The sequence below is a fragment of the Microcaecilia unicolor genome, chromosome 4 (genome assembly GCF_901765095.1).
Source record: "Microcaecilia unicolor chromosome 4, aMicUni1.1, whole genome shotgun sequence".
Lineage (NCBI taxonomy): Eukaryota > Metazoa > Chordata > Amphibia > Gymnophiona > Siphonopidae > Microcaecilia > Microcaecilia unicolor.
Window position 1 is genome coordinate 4,199,801 of NC_044034.1, and position 15,230 is coordinate 4,215,030.

General features: G+C 46.7%; 2 protein-coding genes across 2 annotated transcripts in view; both read left to right on the top strand.

The window, feature by feature from the left end:
• The window catches only part of LOC115468181, an 85,190-nt gene extending 76,320 nt beyond the window's left edge, over nt 1-8,870 (top strand). Inside the window, exon 15 of the mRNA XM_030199719.1 lies at nt 8,045-8,870. Within this exon, the coding sequence (XP_030055579.1) occupies nt 8,045-8,565 (521 nt within the window). The 3' untranslated portion in view covers nt 8,566-8,870. The remainder of the gene's footprint in view (nt 1-8,044) is intronic.
• The window catches only part of LOC115468254 (E3 ubiquitin-protein ligase TRIM39-like), an 872,633-nt gene that overhangs the window by 218,496 nt on the left and 638,907 nt on the right, over nt 1-15,230 (top strand). The gene's annotated exons all lie outside the window — the stretch shown is intronic.

Sequence of the window (15,230 nt, forward strand, 5' to 3'; positions counted from 1 at the left end):
CTGGTCAGTTGGGGGCACCTTTTTTGAGGCTTGATCCTAAAAATAAATGGACCATGTAAAGTCGTCCAAATGCTCGTCAGGGATGCCCTTCTTTTTCATTATCGGACCGAGGATGCCCATCTCTTAAGCATGCCCCCGTCCACCTCAGTACGCTGTGGACACGCCCCCGTGAACTTTGGTCGTCCCTGCGATAGAAAGCAGTTGAGGGCGCCCAAAATCGTCTTTCCATTATGCTGATTTTGGTGACCTTGGAGAAGGACACCCCATCTCCCGATTTGTGTCGGAAGATGGGCTCCCTTCCCTTTCGAAAATAAGGCCTGCTAGTGTTTCACATCTACAATAGCACAAATTAGCAATATCAATCCATTATCAGTATTAAAGGTGAATGTTTAAAACAAGCTGAACTAAAATAAGCTAAATTGAAATCATAGTTACGGTGAATGTTGAAAATCAGTGAATAAAGCGTAAGAAAGTGATCAAAAATAAAGCGCCAGAGTGATTCAAGTGTGAAAAGTGAAAAGGAAGCCGTCAACAACCTTTAAGAGACCAAGTAAGCAAAGAGATGAAGAATCTTGGTGCTGTAAAACAAATTAATCATTGAATATAAGACCACACTGGCTTATAAATAATGCAAATTATGAACGAGGGTTAGAAAAAAAAAATCATAAGGCCAACCAACATAAGCATCAATATGAACAGCTGGACCAAACTTGACTCAGAAACCGTGATAAAACAACCTCGTGCCAGGAATAACTGTAATGAAACCAAATCAAACGGCACTTGCAATGATAAGAATGAGCTTAAACAAAATCATGGGACAACCAAAAATCAGACAACTAACTAGAAAATGTCATAAACAACACATAAAGGGCATAATCGAACGGAAACGTCTATCTCCATGGGCGTTTATCTCCAGAGAACGGGTCCGTGAAGGGGCGGACCGAACCTGTATTTTCGCAAAAAATAGACGTCCATGTTTTATTCACGACAATTTGTGAGCTGGGCGTTTTTGTTTTTCAGCGATAATGAGAAAATGAAAGCGCCCCGCTCCAAAAACGAATTAAATCCAAGGCATTTGTTACGTGGGAGGGGCCAGGAGTCGTAGTGCACTGGTCCCCCCTCACATGCCAGGACACCAACCGGGCACCCTAGGGGGCACTTTTACAAAAACCAAAAAAAAGGTAAAAGAGCTCCCAGGTGCATAGCACCCTTCCCTTGTGTGTGAGCCCCCCACAATCTCCCTCAAAACCCACTGCCCACAAGTCTACACCCTTAATATAGCCCTAAGGGGTGAAGGGGGTCACCTACATGTGGGTACAGTGGGTTTGGGGGGCGGTTTGGAGGGCTCCCATTACAGCACAAGTGTAACAGGTTGGGGGTGGGGGTGGCCTGGGTCCACCTGCTTGAATTCCACTGCACCACCCTAATAACTGCTCCATGACCTGCATACTGCTGCCAGGGAGGTGGGTATTGAGCATTTGAGGGTGAAAATAAAAAGTTGTGAAATGGCATATTTTGTGGGGGAGGGGGTTTGTGACCACTGGGGGAGGTCAGGGGAGGTCATCCACGATTCCCTCCAGTGGTCATCTGGTCATTTAGGGCACTTTTTGGGGCCTTATTCGTGGAAAAACAGGGTCCAGGAAAAGTGCCCTAAATTCTCGCTAAAACGCATATTTTTCTGCCATTATCGGCGAAAGGCGCCCATCTCTGATCGCCCGATAACCACGCCCCAGTTTCCGCCTTCAACCACGCCTTCGACACTCCCCCATCAACTTTGTCCGCATCCGCGACGGAGTGCAGTTGAAAACGTCCAAATTCGGCTTTCGATTATACCGCTTTATTCGTTTTTGATGAGATAAACGTCTATCTCCCGAGTTTGGGGTCACATATACGACGTTTTGCTATGTATCAGATTATAAGCAGGATACTGTCCCACCCTAATTAAACGCAAAGAAACTTTATTGGGAGAACTGTTAATACAGAACAAGTGGCACATGTAATTATTTAAGGATGTATGTTTTATGCACAAGCTGCTTAAATGGAAAAAAAGACATCAAATGCTGATACAATATGTCTGTTGGATGAAACACTTACACTAACTCTGTTTGTCTATGAATACAAAAATAAAAGAGATTGTGAAAGAGACAAACAGTGGAACCATAATATAAAAAATAATACAAAATGTGAAAGGCACTAAGGCAGCTGGACAAAAAATGACATGTTGCCAGCAAACCATCAAACCAAACAAATATAGGGGTCCTTTTACAAAGGCACTAAAATAATGGCCTGCGGTAGTGTAGACGTGTGTTTTGGGCGCGCGCAGAATCATTTTCAGCGCACCTATAAAAAATGCCTTTTAAAACTTTTTACCGAAAATAGATGTGCAAAATGAAAATTGTCATGCGTCCATTTTGGGTATGAGACCTTACCGCCAGCCATTGGTAAAGTCTCATGCGGTACCCGGGCAGTAATGACCTACGTGCATCAAATGCCACTTGGCAAGCATCCAATACATGCATCTGAAAATAAAAATTATTTATTGGACACGCACCAAAAATGAAATTAGCACAAAAGCCAAGCAGTAGCTGGGCGGTAACTCCATTTTGGCGTCCGTTGGGAGCGCACAGACGCTTACGCAGTTTAGTAAAAGGGCCCCATAGCGAGTAGCAGGGTATAACTTAAATCACAAGATTTGCCAGCAGCTCTATTGGACCAAACAATACTAAATACTAAATCATGCATGGGGCTGGTTACACATCTAAACGGAAATGGAGCTTCAAATAAGACAAATAGTGCATCAGATGGAATTTGAGAGAGACATTACAAATAAAGCATAAATCTAAGCCGCTATGCCCAGAATCATACTGATGCACTAAAGTAACATTTAACCAAATTCAAAGACACAAGGTTGTCACGAAACACTTAGCCATCCACCTGGGGTTATCCTGCAGCAACTTAAAGGGTCTATCCCCAACACAGCTCAGGTCTGCTTGCACCTACTGCTTGTGCTCTACACTAGCACCGTCCTCCCACAGACTGGATCATAACCACCTCTGGGCTAGTCTCCCACTCTGAAGTTACTACAGTGATTTCTAGGTTACTGGGGCCACAGTCCCAGTGGTACCACAAGTTCCCCAGAACGCACTCACAGACCCAACACATAAACCACCAGCATTCTTTATCAGTCCACACAATAGGGCAAACAAACAATTAGGTTTTATTCTCTTAAAAATATTGAACAGTGTGGAACAAAATAGTGCAAATAGCAAACAATAACAGGTAACTGAAATATGGATCAATTATACACTAACTAAACATTTGTATAGTGCCTAAGGACATATAATTCACAGAGCCTCAGGAAACGAGCCCAGTCTCTTCTTTCTCCCGGGCCCTAAGACTGAAGCAAACAGCCAGCAACAACTGCTGGGTAATTTCAAACTCCAGGCCAATCAGAGCCCAGTCAACAAGTTTAAAAGTATACTGTTGCTGCTTCCAGCTTGTGTTAAAGAAAAAAGAATATTAATTTCCCTATAACAGCTTTACAGCACAGATACACCACCTGCTGGCCAAATGGAGAAATACTCCTTCAGTACATAATTAAACAGAAAAATAGCTAATACTTTTGTTCAGGCATAAAACAGACTTCTTCACAAGGGTATAGTAGAAATCACCATGGTAAAACCCAATATCAGCATTACCAGCAACTCCGTGCTCCCCCGACGTACTCTCCCGCCAACAACCTGCATTAGAAAAATACAGCAGTAAGACATGAATAATGCATAAGACGGTGTCACTTCATAGTGCTAATAAGCGAACAAATAAAAAAAATATGCTCAGTTTATATAACAACTTAAATAAAACAACAAGCAGGTGTCTTGTCCCACAAATTCGGCACCGAGTACAAGGATGAATAAGTATAAACAGCGTGTATAATAAATAAAATACACCACATGAGCAACAATCAGACGATTATAAAAAGAGGAATGAAAAACACAATGAAAAATAAATGGGATGTAAAACAATGGCAAAAGAGGAATTACTAAATAAAAGGAATTTTAAAAAAATCAAAAATTACACCAAGCGCTGAAGTAAAAGTCCAACTTTTACCAGCTACTGACACACTCACAAAAGAAAACTCTCCCTCCAACACTTAAACTACAAAGGAACATCTGGGAACAAATGGGGAAAAGAGCAGCACCCGTCACATAGTAAATAATGCAGAAGGCTGATGTCCATAATGAACAAATATTGCATATAAAAATAGGAAAAAACTAGCGTATTTTTCCAGTCAATATCAACACTAATTATGCAGTCTTTTTCTCATTATTATGGTTGTTTAAAGGGGGGGGGTGGGAGTGAAAAAAAGGATATGGTTTTGGTATGTGGGAACATGGGTGTTGTTTATATGACTGGTTCATATGTTTGTGTGGATTTGGCATTAAAATTAATACAAAATGATTTAAACATAAAAAAATGCTGACTGCTGGTGGGCTGAATATGGGCTGGATAATGTCACGTTCTTACTTTATAACATAGTAACATAGTAGATGACGGCAGAAAAAGACCCTCACGGTCCATACAGTCTGCCCAACAAGATAAACTCATATGTGCTACTTTTGTGTATACCCTACTTTGATTTGTACCTGTGCTCTTCAGGGCACAGACCGTATAAGTCAGCCCAGCACTATCCCCGCCCTCCCAACACTAGCCCACCTCCCACCACCGGCTCTGCCACCTAATCTCAGCTAGGCTCCTGAGGATCCCTTCCTTCTTGAAACAGGATTCCTTTATGTTTATCCACGCATGTTTGAATTCCGTTACCGTTTTCATTTCCACCACCTCCCGCGAGAAGGCATTCCAAGCATCCACCACTCTCTCTGTGAAAAAATACTTCCTGACATTTTTCTTGTCTGCCCCCCCTTCAATCTCATGTCATGTCCTCTCGTTCTACCGCCTTCGCATTTCCGGAAAAGGTTCGTTTGCGGATTAACACCTTTCAAATATTTGAACATCTGTATCATATCACCCCTTTCCTTCCACTTCTTTGTAACTTCCTCCCAGCCCATCATCTCCTTCCTCAGGTATTCCCCCATTTTACTAAAGTCAGCACGCTTGAAATCCAGGACTTGAGTTTTGAGTGGCTGCTCTCCACTTTAGCTGTTATATCAAACCAAACCGTTTGATGGTCACTGCTTCCCAGGTGGGCACCCACTCGGATATTTGACACGCTATCCCCATTTGTGAGCACCAGATCCAGCATCGCTCCCTCCCTCGTGGGTTCTGTCACCATTTTGTCTGAGCAAAACAGTTGTACCATCAGTTCTGCCCAAAGCAACAATGATCTTGCGTTGTCTATTGTCACTCCTATTTGAGTATAACCTGAAGAAGGAATGGGTGATAAGGCAAAGCTTGTTTTATTTTGTGCATTGCACCCTGGAAGTCATGTGTTTGCTATGTCATAAGCTTATTCCTGGGATAAGCAAAAGAAAATCTGTTTTACTCTTTTGGGATTTTGCCAGGTACTTGTGACCTGGATTCACCACTGTTGGAAACAGGATACTGGGCTTGATGGACCTTCAGTCTTTCCCTGGATGGCAGTTCTTATGTATAAATGTACTTATAAGATCATTGAAGGACATTTTGATCATTCAGAATCTCTAACATTTCTCTCTCTCTCTCTCTCTCTCTCTCTCTTTATTTTTTTACAAAATAAAATCACATCCTGCAGGATTTGGTAAGTTTTAGTCAGTTAGAAACATATATATTTTAGGGGAGGGCAATTAACACATTAATAACGCTATTAATGCATTAATATTTTAATGAATAACATGTTTTGTGATGCTGCCTGTTTTTTTTAATGCTGACCCACCCCTCCCCCACGCTTACCTCTACAGCAGGGCTCAGGATTTTTTCTCCTTCCTCGGAGCTGCCCCAAACTCCCTTCTCTCCCGCTGCATGGTCCAGAAAGTTGGGGAAGGTCTCTTGAGACTTGAAACCACAAGACTTCCCCAACTTCCTGCATTGCGTGACTCAAGTATCTGCTGAGCGCGATCGCTGTGCAGGGGAGACAAGGAGTTTGAGGCAACGCTGAGCACGAGCCCTACTGTACAAGTAAATGCGGGTTGTGGTGAAAACTGTTTGAAACCTTATTCTTTAATGGCCAAAATGCTGTGATTAAGAGCACTTAATTGCACGATTAAAATTTGTAATCACTGTCCACCCCTAATATATTTTTTATATCATTGTACTTATTTCTCTTCCAAAACTACATCTGTGCTTCGTGTTGAGTCAATAGAATAGATGGAAAGGCGATTACATTTGTGGATAATACAAATGGTGGATTAAAACATAGATCACTGTGGACAACGTTGCTGTGAGAATGAAAGCCAAACAGATTTATAAACACGTCAGTCACCCAGGGTCAGGGAAACATGAAAACCTTTTCTGCTAGTTCTGGCTTAAAAATGTAAGTCTTTGTGACGAGGCAGGTTCAGCTGACAACGAAGTTGCAGAATTTAAAACATCCCTGCTAAGTGTGATAGAAAAAAGGGTTATGTGCCAGAGCAGGTCTTCAATATTGATGAGATTGGATTGTTTTACAGACAGGCTGGCAAATGGAGATATATAACGAAAATGGCAGCCAAAGCCCCTGGTTTTAAGGCATTTAAAGATCTTCGAACAATCCATTATTGATCCGCTAGTGCATTCGTAATTAATTGGCATGCGCCTTCCTAAAAGCATTACCTCTAACCCAATCATCAACACTACCCATACGTTATTGTTGCTCTTAGACAAATCTTTGAGTAATCCTTGGTCTGTTACGTCTTATATTGCCCACTAGTAAAAAAGGCCTGTTTCTGACTCAAATGAAACGGGCGCTAGCAAGGTTTTCCTCTTAGTGTGTATGTTTGAGAGAGTGTGTGTGTGTGAGTGACTGTGCGAGAGAGAGAGTGACTGTGCGAGTGTTTGTGTGTGTCAGAGAGTGAGAGTGAGACTGGGTGCAAGTGTGTCCGCGAGAGAGTGTGTGCGAGTGCATATGTGAGACACAGTGAGTGAGAGAGAGTGTGTTTCACACAGATACAGTGTGTGTGAGAGAGAGTGTGTATGAGAGAGAGCGAGTGTGAGAGTATGTGTGCGATACCCAGACTCTTTGTGAGACCGAGAGTTTGCAGAACCCCCTTCCCCTCCTCCTCCCCCCTCTCCCCTTCCCACTCCTGTCTGAGTTCCAGAAACCCCTCCCACTTCTTCCCATCTGAGTTCCAGGACCCCCCCTTCCACTTGTTCCCATCCCCCTCTCCCCTTCCCACTCCACCTCTCTCCCCCTCTGAGTTCCAGGACCCCCTCCTCCTTCTTCCCCTCCCCCTCCTCCTCCCCATCTTCCCCTCCTCCTTCCCATCCCCCCGCTACCCCCTGATACAGGACCCCCCTCCCCTTCCAGTTCCAAGACCTGCCCCTACCCTTCCAGTGGATTTCCAGGAATCCCCTCCCCGTGTCGTTTCAGGACCCCCTCCCTCCCCCCTGGGTCATTCATGACCCCCCCCCTTCCCTCCCCTGTCATTTCAGGACCCCCCTCCCACTCCACCCCTCTTTGGCCTTCCCCTTCATAAGAGCTGTCTGCTTAAAAGTTTTTACCTCCTGCACGCAGGGACGCCGCTTCACACAGCCTCTTTTTTCGCTTGTGTTTCAGCTGTTCCTGTGGGGTTGACGTCTGAGTGGGGGAGGGGAAACAGAGATTAACCTACTTGGCTTCAATGTTTTGATATCATCCCAAGTCCTGAGTCAAATCTATGAGGCAGGAAGGTGATAAAATCCAATAGCAGAGCTCCTGTCATAGAAAAAGTGATTTTATTTATTTATTTATTTATTGCATTTGTATCCCACATTTTCCTACCTTTTTGCGGGCTCAGTGTGGCTTACAATAAGATATGAATAATAGAAATACATTGATTGACTGAAGAACCAGCAAATGAGGGTTAGCGGTGGGTGTGTGATAAGCTAATGAGAAGCGTTTGCTCATGTTTATTAATGTGTGTTTTCTCTGCAGTAAATGTGACTCTGGATCCTGAAACTGCTCATCCTTATCTCCTCCTGTCTGATGATCGGAAAAGTGTCAGAAGGGGAAACACAAGACAGAAAGTGCCGGACACTCCTCAGAGATTTGATACTTATCCCTGTGTGCTGGGGAGTGAGGGCTTCACCTCAGGAAGACATTACTGGGAGGTGGAGGTGGGGGATGTGAGTTACTGTACATTGGGAGTGTGTAAAGACTCTGTGAGGAGGAAGGGGAAGATCACACTGGCACCTGAGGAAGGATTCTGGACAGTGAGGCTGTGGAAGGAACAGAGATGCTGTGCCCTCACCTCCCCCGAGACCCATCTCCCCCTAAGTGAGATCCCCCGGACAGTGGGGATTCTGCTGGACTATGAGGCAGGAAAGGTCTCGTTTTATAATGCAGAGAATAAATCTCTTCTCTTCACCTTCACCGACACCTTCACAGGGAAACTCCGACCTTTCTTCATGAATTATTCTGAATTTCCTCTGAGAATCCGTCAGGTACCAACCTAGAATTAAACAGCAGGACTCAGGATTAACATTGCCAGACTCTCTCTCTCTCTGCTTGACAATTTGTAGTTACATTACCAAATTCCTATATACAGTCATCAGAAAATATAAATAAATCTGGGAAGCTCTGCTGCTCTTCCTTATGATTTCATAAAATCCAGCTTCTTTCCTGATATATTTCCTTAATCTCAAGTCTGTGGCAGGATTGTGAGAGGTGGAAGATTTTACAGATTTGTGTTAAACACGTTCAAACCAACCACTGCTACAGAAATATTATAGTTTGAGGATTTCTTTATTTACTGTACAGAGCCTTTAAATGTAAAGAGGGGTTTCAGTGACATAGTGAAAGCAACAGATGGAATAAGATATTGTGAATAAATAGTGAATAACAGAAAAATCTACTGATCTATCAATAACCATGAGGTATATTAAGTGAGACAGTAAGCTCAGTAGGGCAGGGACTCATTCATTGTACTTCTACCCTGTTTCCCCGAAAGTAAGACATCCTCCGAAAATAAGACCTAGTAGAGGTTTTCCTGAATTGGTAGATATAAGGCCTCCCCCAAAAGTAAGACCTAGCAAATTTTTGTTTGAAAGCAGGGCCGCTGAGAGCCGGACAAGGCCACCCCCGGGCCACCCCCCCACCCGAGGTCGCCGGGCCCCCCCTCCACCCACCCTCCGTCGCTCCCGGAACTAACCTTAAACGTCTCCTTTCACCTTCGCAGCAAGCAGCAGCAGTGCAGATCTCTCCTTCCTTCCATGCCCCGCCCTCGCGGACGTTACGAAGGTGAAAGGAGACGTTTAAGGTTAGTTCCGGGAGCGACGGAGGGCGGGCGGGCCAACCCCGATCCAACCCTGATGTTTCCCTGAAAAATAAGACAGCCCCTGAAAATAAGACCTAGCGCATTTTGGGGGGCAAAAATTAATATAAGACAGTGTCTTATTTTCGGGGAAACACGGTATGTAATTTATGTTAAATCTCAGTGTCCTTTATGATCCTTCATAAATACTACAGTGACAATAAAAATATTAGAAATAATTGGGAGGAGGAACAGCCTAATGGTTGGTGTAGCAGGTTGTGGACCTGGGGAACCAGGTTTGATTCCAGTGGGTTGAAATCCTAAGGAACCAGGTTCAATTTTTTTTTTTGTTGTTACATTTATACCCTGTGCTTTCCCACTCATGGCAGGCTAAATGCGGCTTACATATTGTATGCAGGTACTTATTTGTACCTGGGGCAATGGAGGGTTAAGTGACTTGCCCAGAGTCACAAGGGGCTGCAGTGGGAATCAAACCCAGTTCCCCAGGCCCAAAGTACACCACTTTAACCACTAGGCCACACTCCACTCAAGTCCCTCTGCAGCTCCATGTTACCCTGGTAAGTCACCTAGTACTAAATGCTGAGAAGCCTGTTACATTCCGTCAGGTGTCAGCATTTATCATATGCTAAATCTGTTAGCTGCTTTAGTAAAAGGAGCCCTTAATGTGGTGAAGTTAACCATGTGCCGGGCTGAATATCGGTTGGCACCAGTGTTTATTTTCTAGCAAAAAAGATGCTGGTACTCAAATGCTAGGCCACCCTTCAAGAGTGGGGTGATCACTGAGGGACCCACCCCATAATAGCCAGGCCCCCTGCAACCAGTCACAGAATCTATGATGAGACAGAATTGGTGTGTAGACCCTGAGGTCTATCATTAAAACTTGGGTTCCATGGGTCAATTTTAGCAGACAATGGAAAAGGTGCCGGTACTCAGTACCCCCTGAGGGACCCACCCCATAATAGCCAGGCCTCCTGCAACCAGTCACAGAATCTATGATGAGACAGAATTGGTGTGTAGACCCTGAGGTCTATCATTAAAACTTGGGTTCCATGGGTCAATTTTAGCAGACAATGGAAAAGGTACCGGTACTCAGTACCCCCAAGTACCACCTGAGGGACCCACCCCATAATAGCCAGGCCTCCTGCAACCAGTCACAGAATCTACGATGAGACAGAATTGGTGTGTAGACCCTGAGGTCTATCATTAAAACTTGGGTTCCATGGGTCAATTTTAGCAGACAATGGAAAAGGTGCCGGTACTCAGTCTGCCTCCTGTTCATATTAAAAGTATTTCCATGTAACATAGTAGATGACGGCAGAAAAAGACCTGCACGGTCCATCCAGTCTGCCCAACAAGATAACCCATATTTGCTGCTTTTTGTGTATACCCTACTTTGATTTGTACCTGTGCTCTTCAGGGCACAGACTGTATAAGTCTGCCCAGCACTATCCCCACCTCCCAACCACCTGCCCCTCCTCCCAACCACCGGCTCTGGCACAGACCGTATAAGTCTGCCCAGCACTATCCTCACCTCCCAACCATCAGCCCTGCCTCCCAACCACCGGCTCTGGCACAGACCGTACAAGTCTGTCCAGCACTATCCCTGCCTCCCAACCACCAGCCCCGCCTCCCGATCCTGACTAAGCTCCTGAGGATCCATTCCTTCGGCACAGGATTCCTTTATGCTTATCCCACGCATGTTTGAATTCCGTTACCGTTTTCATTTTCAGGATCGGGAGGCGGGGCTGGTGGTTGGGAGGCAGGGCTTGTGCTGGGCAGACTTGTACGGTCTGTGCCAGAGCCGGTGGTTGGGAGGCGGGGATAGTGCTGGGCAGACTTGTACGGTCTGTGCCAGAGCCGGTGGTTGGGAGGTGGGGATAGTGCTGGGCAGACTTATACGGTCTGTGCCCTGAAGAGCACAGGTACAAATCAAAGTAGGGTATACACAAAAAGCAGCAAATATGAGTTATCTTGTTGGGCAGACTGGATGGACCATGCAGGTCTTTTTCTGCAGTCATCTACTATGTTACTATGTTACATGGAAATACTTTTAATATGAACAGGAGGAAACGAATAGTTAAGCTCTGGAACTCTTTGCCAGAGGATGTAGTAACAGCGGTTAGCATATCTGGGTTTAAAAAAGGTTTGGACAAGTTCCTGCAGGAAAAGTCCATAGACTGCTATTCAGACAGACACGAGGAAGCCACTGCTTGCCCTGGGATTGGTAGCATGAAATGTTGCTACTATTTGGGATTCTGCCATGTACTTGTGACTTGGATTGGCCACTGTTGGAAGCAGGACACTGGGCTAGAGGGACCATTGGTTACTATGGCTACTCTTGTGACCCTGTATTAGAGGCCCTATAATAAAGCACATTCGAATCTGGTCTTAGCTCTCTTAGGGCCCCTTTTACAAAGCAGCGGTAACACCAATGCAGGTTTACTGCTCGCAAAAACTGAAGTATCTCCTGGTTACCACTACAGCCCGGCGGTATTTCCTACCTCCAGCGTTCTGTCATATATTTATTTTTGTAGCACTGGTGTGTACCCGGTGGTAATCAGGCACTGCCTGGTTACTGCCAGGTTAGCACAAGAGCCCTTACTTCCACTTCCATGGGTGGCGGTAAGGACTCCCCCTCCCCCCACCCCGAAATGACAGCATGGGAAGTGCTTTTCAAAGAAAGACCTACCCTTTAACCCGCTGCAGTAAAAGGGGGCCTCGGCACATCCATGTCAAAAACATGAGCCGATGCCAGTGCAGGACCCTTTTGCCACAGCTTGGTAAAAGGAGCCCAGAATGCTAAGACCATGTGCTAAACCCAACGCAGCAGTATTTAGGGCTTTTCTCTTTTTTTTTTAAACATTTTGCATTTCCTACACAAATTTTTCCATTAGCTCGGGATTTCCACATAAGACTGAGATATGCATCTTCCATTTTTGTATACCTGTTGTGTACTTAATTCCAATTTATGAACTATAAGAGTATTGTAGTTATATGTTCCTCAGGAACATAAGGGATCCTCAGGAGCTTAGTCTAGAATGGGTGGCAGAGCTGGTGGTTGGGAGGTGAGGATAGTGCTGGGCAGACTTATACAGTCTGTGCCAGAGCTGGTGGTGGGAGGCGGGACGTAGTTGGGAGGCGGGGCTAGTGCTGGGCAGACTTATACGGTCTGTGCCAGAGCTGGTGGTGGGAGGCGGGACTGGTAGTTGGGAGGTGAGGATAGTGCTGGGCAGACTTATACGGTCTGTGCCCGGGCTGGTGGTTGGGAGGCGGGACTAGTGCTGGGCAGACTTATACAGTCTGTGCCAGAGCTGGAGGTGGGAGGTGGGACTGGTAGTTGGGAGGCGAGGATAGTGCTGGGCAGACTTATACGGTCTGTGCCCAGGCTGGTGGTTGGGAGGCGGGACTAGTGCTGGGCAGACTTATACGGTCTGTGCCAGAGCTGGTGGTGGGAGGCGGGGTTGGTGGTTGGGAGGCGGGACTAGTGCTGGGCAGACTTATACGGTCTGTGCCAGAGCTGGTGGTGGGAGGCGGGAGTGGTAGTTGGAAGACGGGGATAGTGCTGGGCAGACTTATACGGTCTGTGCCAGAGCTGGTGGTGGGAGGCGGGAGTGGTAGTTGGAAGACGGGGATAGTGCTGGGCAGACTTATACGGTCTGTGCCAGAGCTGGTGGTGGGAGGCGGGGTTGGTGGTTGGGAGGCGGGGCTAGTGCTGGGCAGACTTATACGGTCTGTGCCGGGGCTGGTGGTTGGGAGGCGGGACTAGTGCTGGGCAGACTTATACAGTCTGTGCCAGAGCTGGTGGTGGGAGGCGGGGTTGGTGGTTGGGAGGCGGGGCTAGTGCTGGGCAGACTTATACGGTCTGTGCCGGGGCTGGTGGTTGGGAGGCGGGACTAGTGCTGGGCAGACTTATATAGTCTGTGCCAGAGCTGGTGGTGGGAGGCGGGGTTGGTGGTTGGGAGGCGGGGATAGTGCTGGGCAGACTTATACGGTCTGTGCCAGAGCCGGTGGTGGGAGGCAGGGATAGTGCTGGGCAGATTTATACGGTCTGTGCCAGAGCTGGTGGTGGGAGGCGGGACTGGTGGTTGGGCGGCGGGACTAGTGCTGGGCAGACTTATACGGTCTGTGCCGGGGCTGGTGGTTGGGAGGCGGGACTAGTGCTGGGCAGACTTATACGGTCTGTGCCAGAGCTGGTTTGGGGAGGCGGGCCTGGTAGTTGGGAGGCAGGACTAGTGCTGGGCAGACTTATACTGTCTGTGCCAGAGCTGGTGGTGGGAGGCAGGGTTGGTGTTTGGGCGGCGGGGATAGTGCTGGGCAGACTTATACGGTCTGTGTCGGGGCTGGTGGTTGGGAGGCGGGACTAGTGCTGGGCAGACTTATACAGTCTGTGCCAGAGCTGGTGGTGGGAGGCGGGGTTGGTGGTTGGGAGGCGGGGCTAGTGCTGGGCAGACTTATACGGTCTGTGCCCTGAAGAGGACAGTACAAATAAAAAAGTAGCACATATGAATTTATCTTCTTGGGCAGACTGGATGGACCGTGCAGGTCTTTTTCTGCCGTCATCTACTATGTTACTATGTTATGGAATGGAAGCTACCTTGTACTTTGTAATGAATTTGGATGGATGTTATACTTAAAAACTAATAAAAATAATAAAAATGAAAAGACCAAAGTTCAGACTGAAACAATCCCAAAGGTCTACTCTATAAATGAACAGTAAAGCAATCTCTCTCACCACCACTTTGAAAGAATTGATTCTCTCAAGAGGAAAAGGACCTCCGAAACCAACGCTTTCTATAGTTTATGTCTGTATCACTAGGTTCCATGTGTGCTACTTTTGTGTATACCCTACTTTGATTTGTACCTGTGCTCTTCAGGGCACAGACCGTATAAGTCTGCCCAGCACTATCCCCGCCTCCCAACCACCAGCCCCGCCTCCCAACCACTGGCTCTGGTACAGACCGTATAAGTCTGCCCCGCACTATCCCCGCCTCCCAACCTCCAGCCCCGCCTCCCACCACCGGCTCTGGCACAGACCGTATAAGTCTGCTCCGCACTATCCCCGCCTCCCAACCTCCAGCCCCGCCTCCCACTACCGGCTCTGCTATCCAATCTCGGTTAAGCTCCTGAGGATCCTTTCCTTTTCCTTATCACATTCTCATTTTCTCTTCAGCCCACCCCACATGGTCTTGCACCTCACCCTCATTTCATATCCCCCTCTCCACATATTCCAGACCCTCACCCTCTTTTCATACCACTCCCTCTGTGCTCCAGCCCCTCATCCTCTCTTCCTACCCTCCCTTGAGGGGTGGGGAATAGAAGAAGCAACAAATTGTGATGGTAGGAAAATGCAGAAATTTGGCAGCATCGGCAGTGGCTGAAGAAGGTGGATGACGGAAGTTGGCAGAAAACTGGCAGCAGCATTGACTGCCCAGCCAAATGACTGGCTACATATATTATGTTTACTCTGATAGAGGGTTAACACTCTGGCTAAAATGTTAACACATCACCTGCTTTTCTAACAGAGAGTTTGGTATTAGAATCCTCCTAAGGGACGTTAATGCTTTACTCACCTCCTCCCCAGGTTTACCAAACCCAAGTAGTGCCTCTGATCACACTAAAAGGGAGGTAGGGATTAAATGGGTCCCAGGGTAATTGCCCTTCCTCTGCCCCACTTTTGCAAAAGCTGCCCCCTTCCTGACACCTTTGCTTGCTACAGAGCTGTCCCTGCCCCAGGATCCAGGTTACAAACAGGAAAACTCAGGGACAGGTCACTCCTGCCCTCCCTGTAGCTCCCAGACCCCTAGATCTCTGCTGCTGGGGGAAAAAAGGGAGGAACCAGGAGACAGG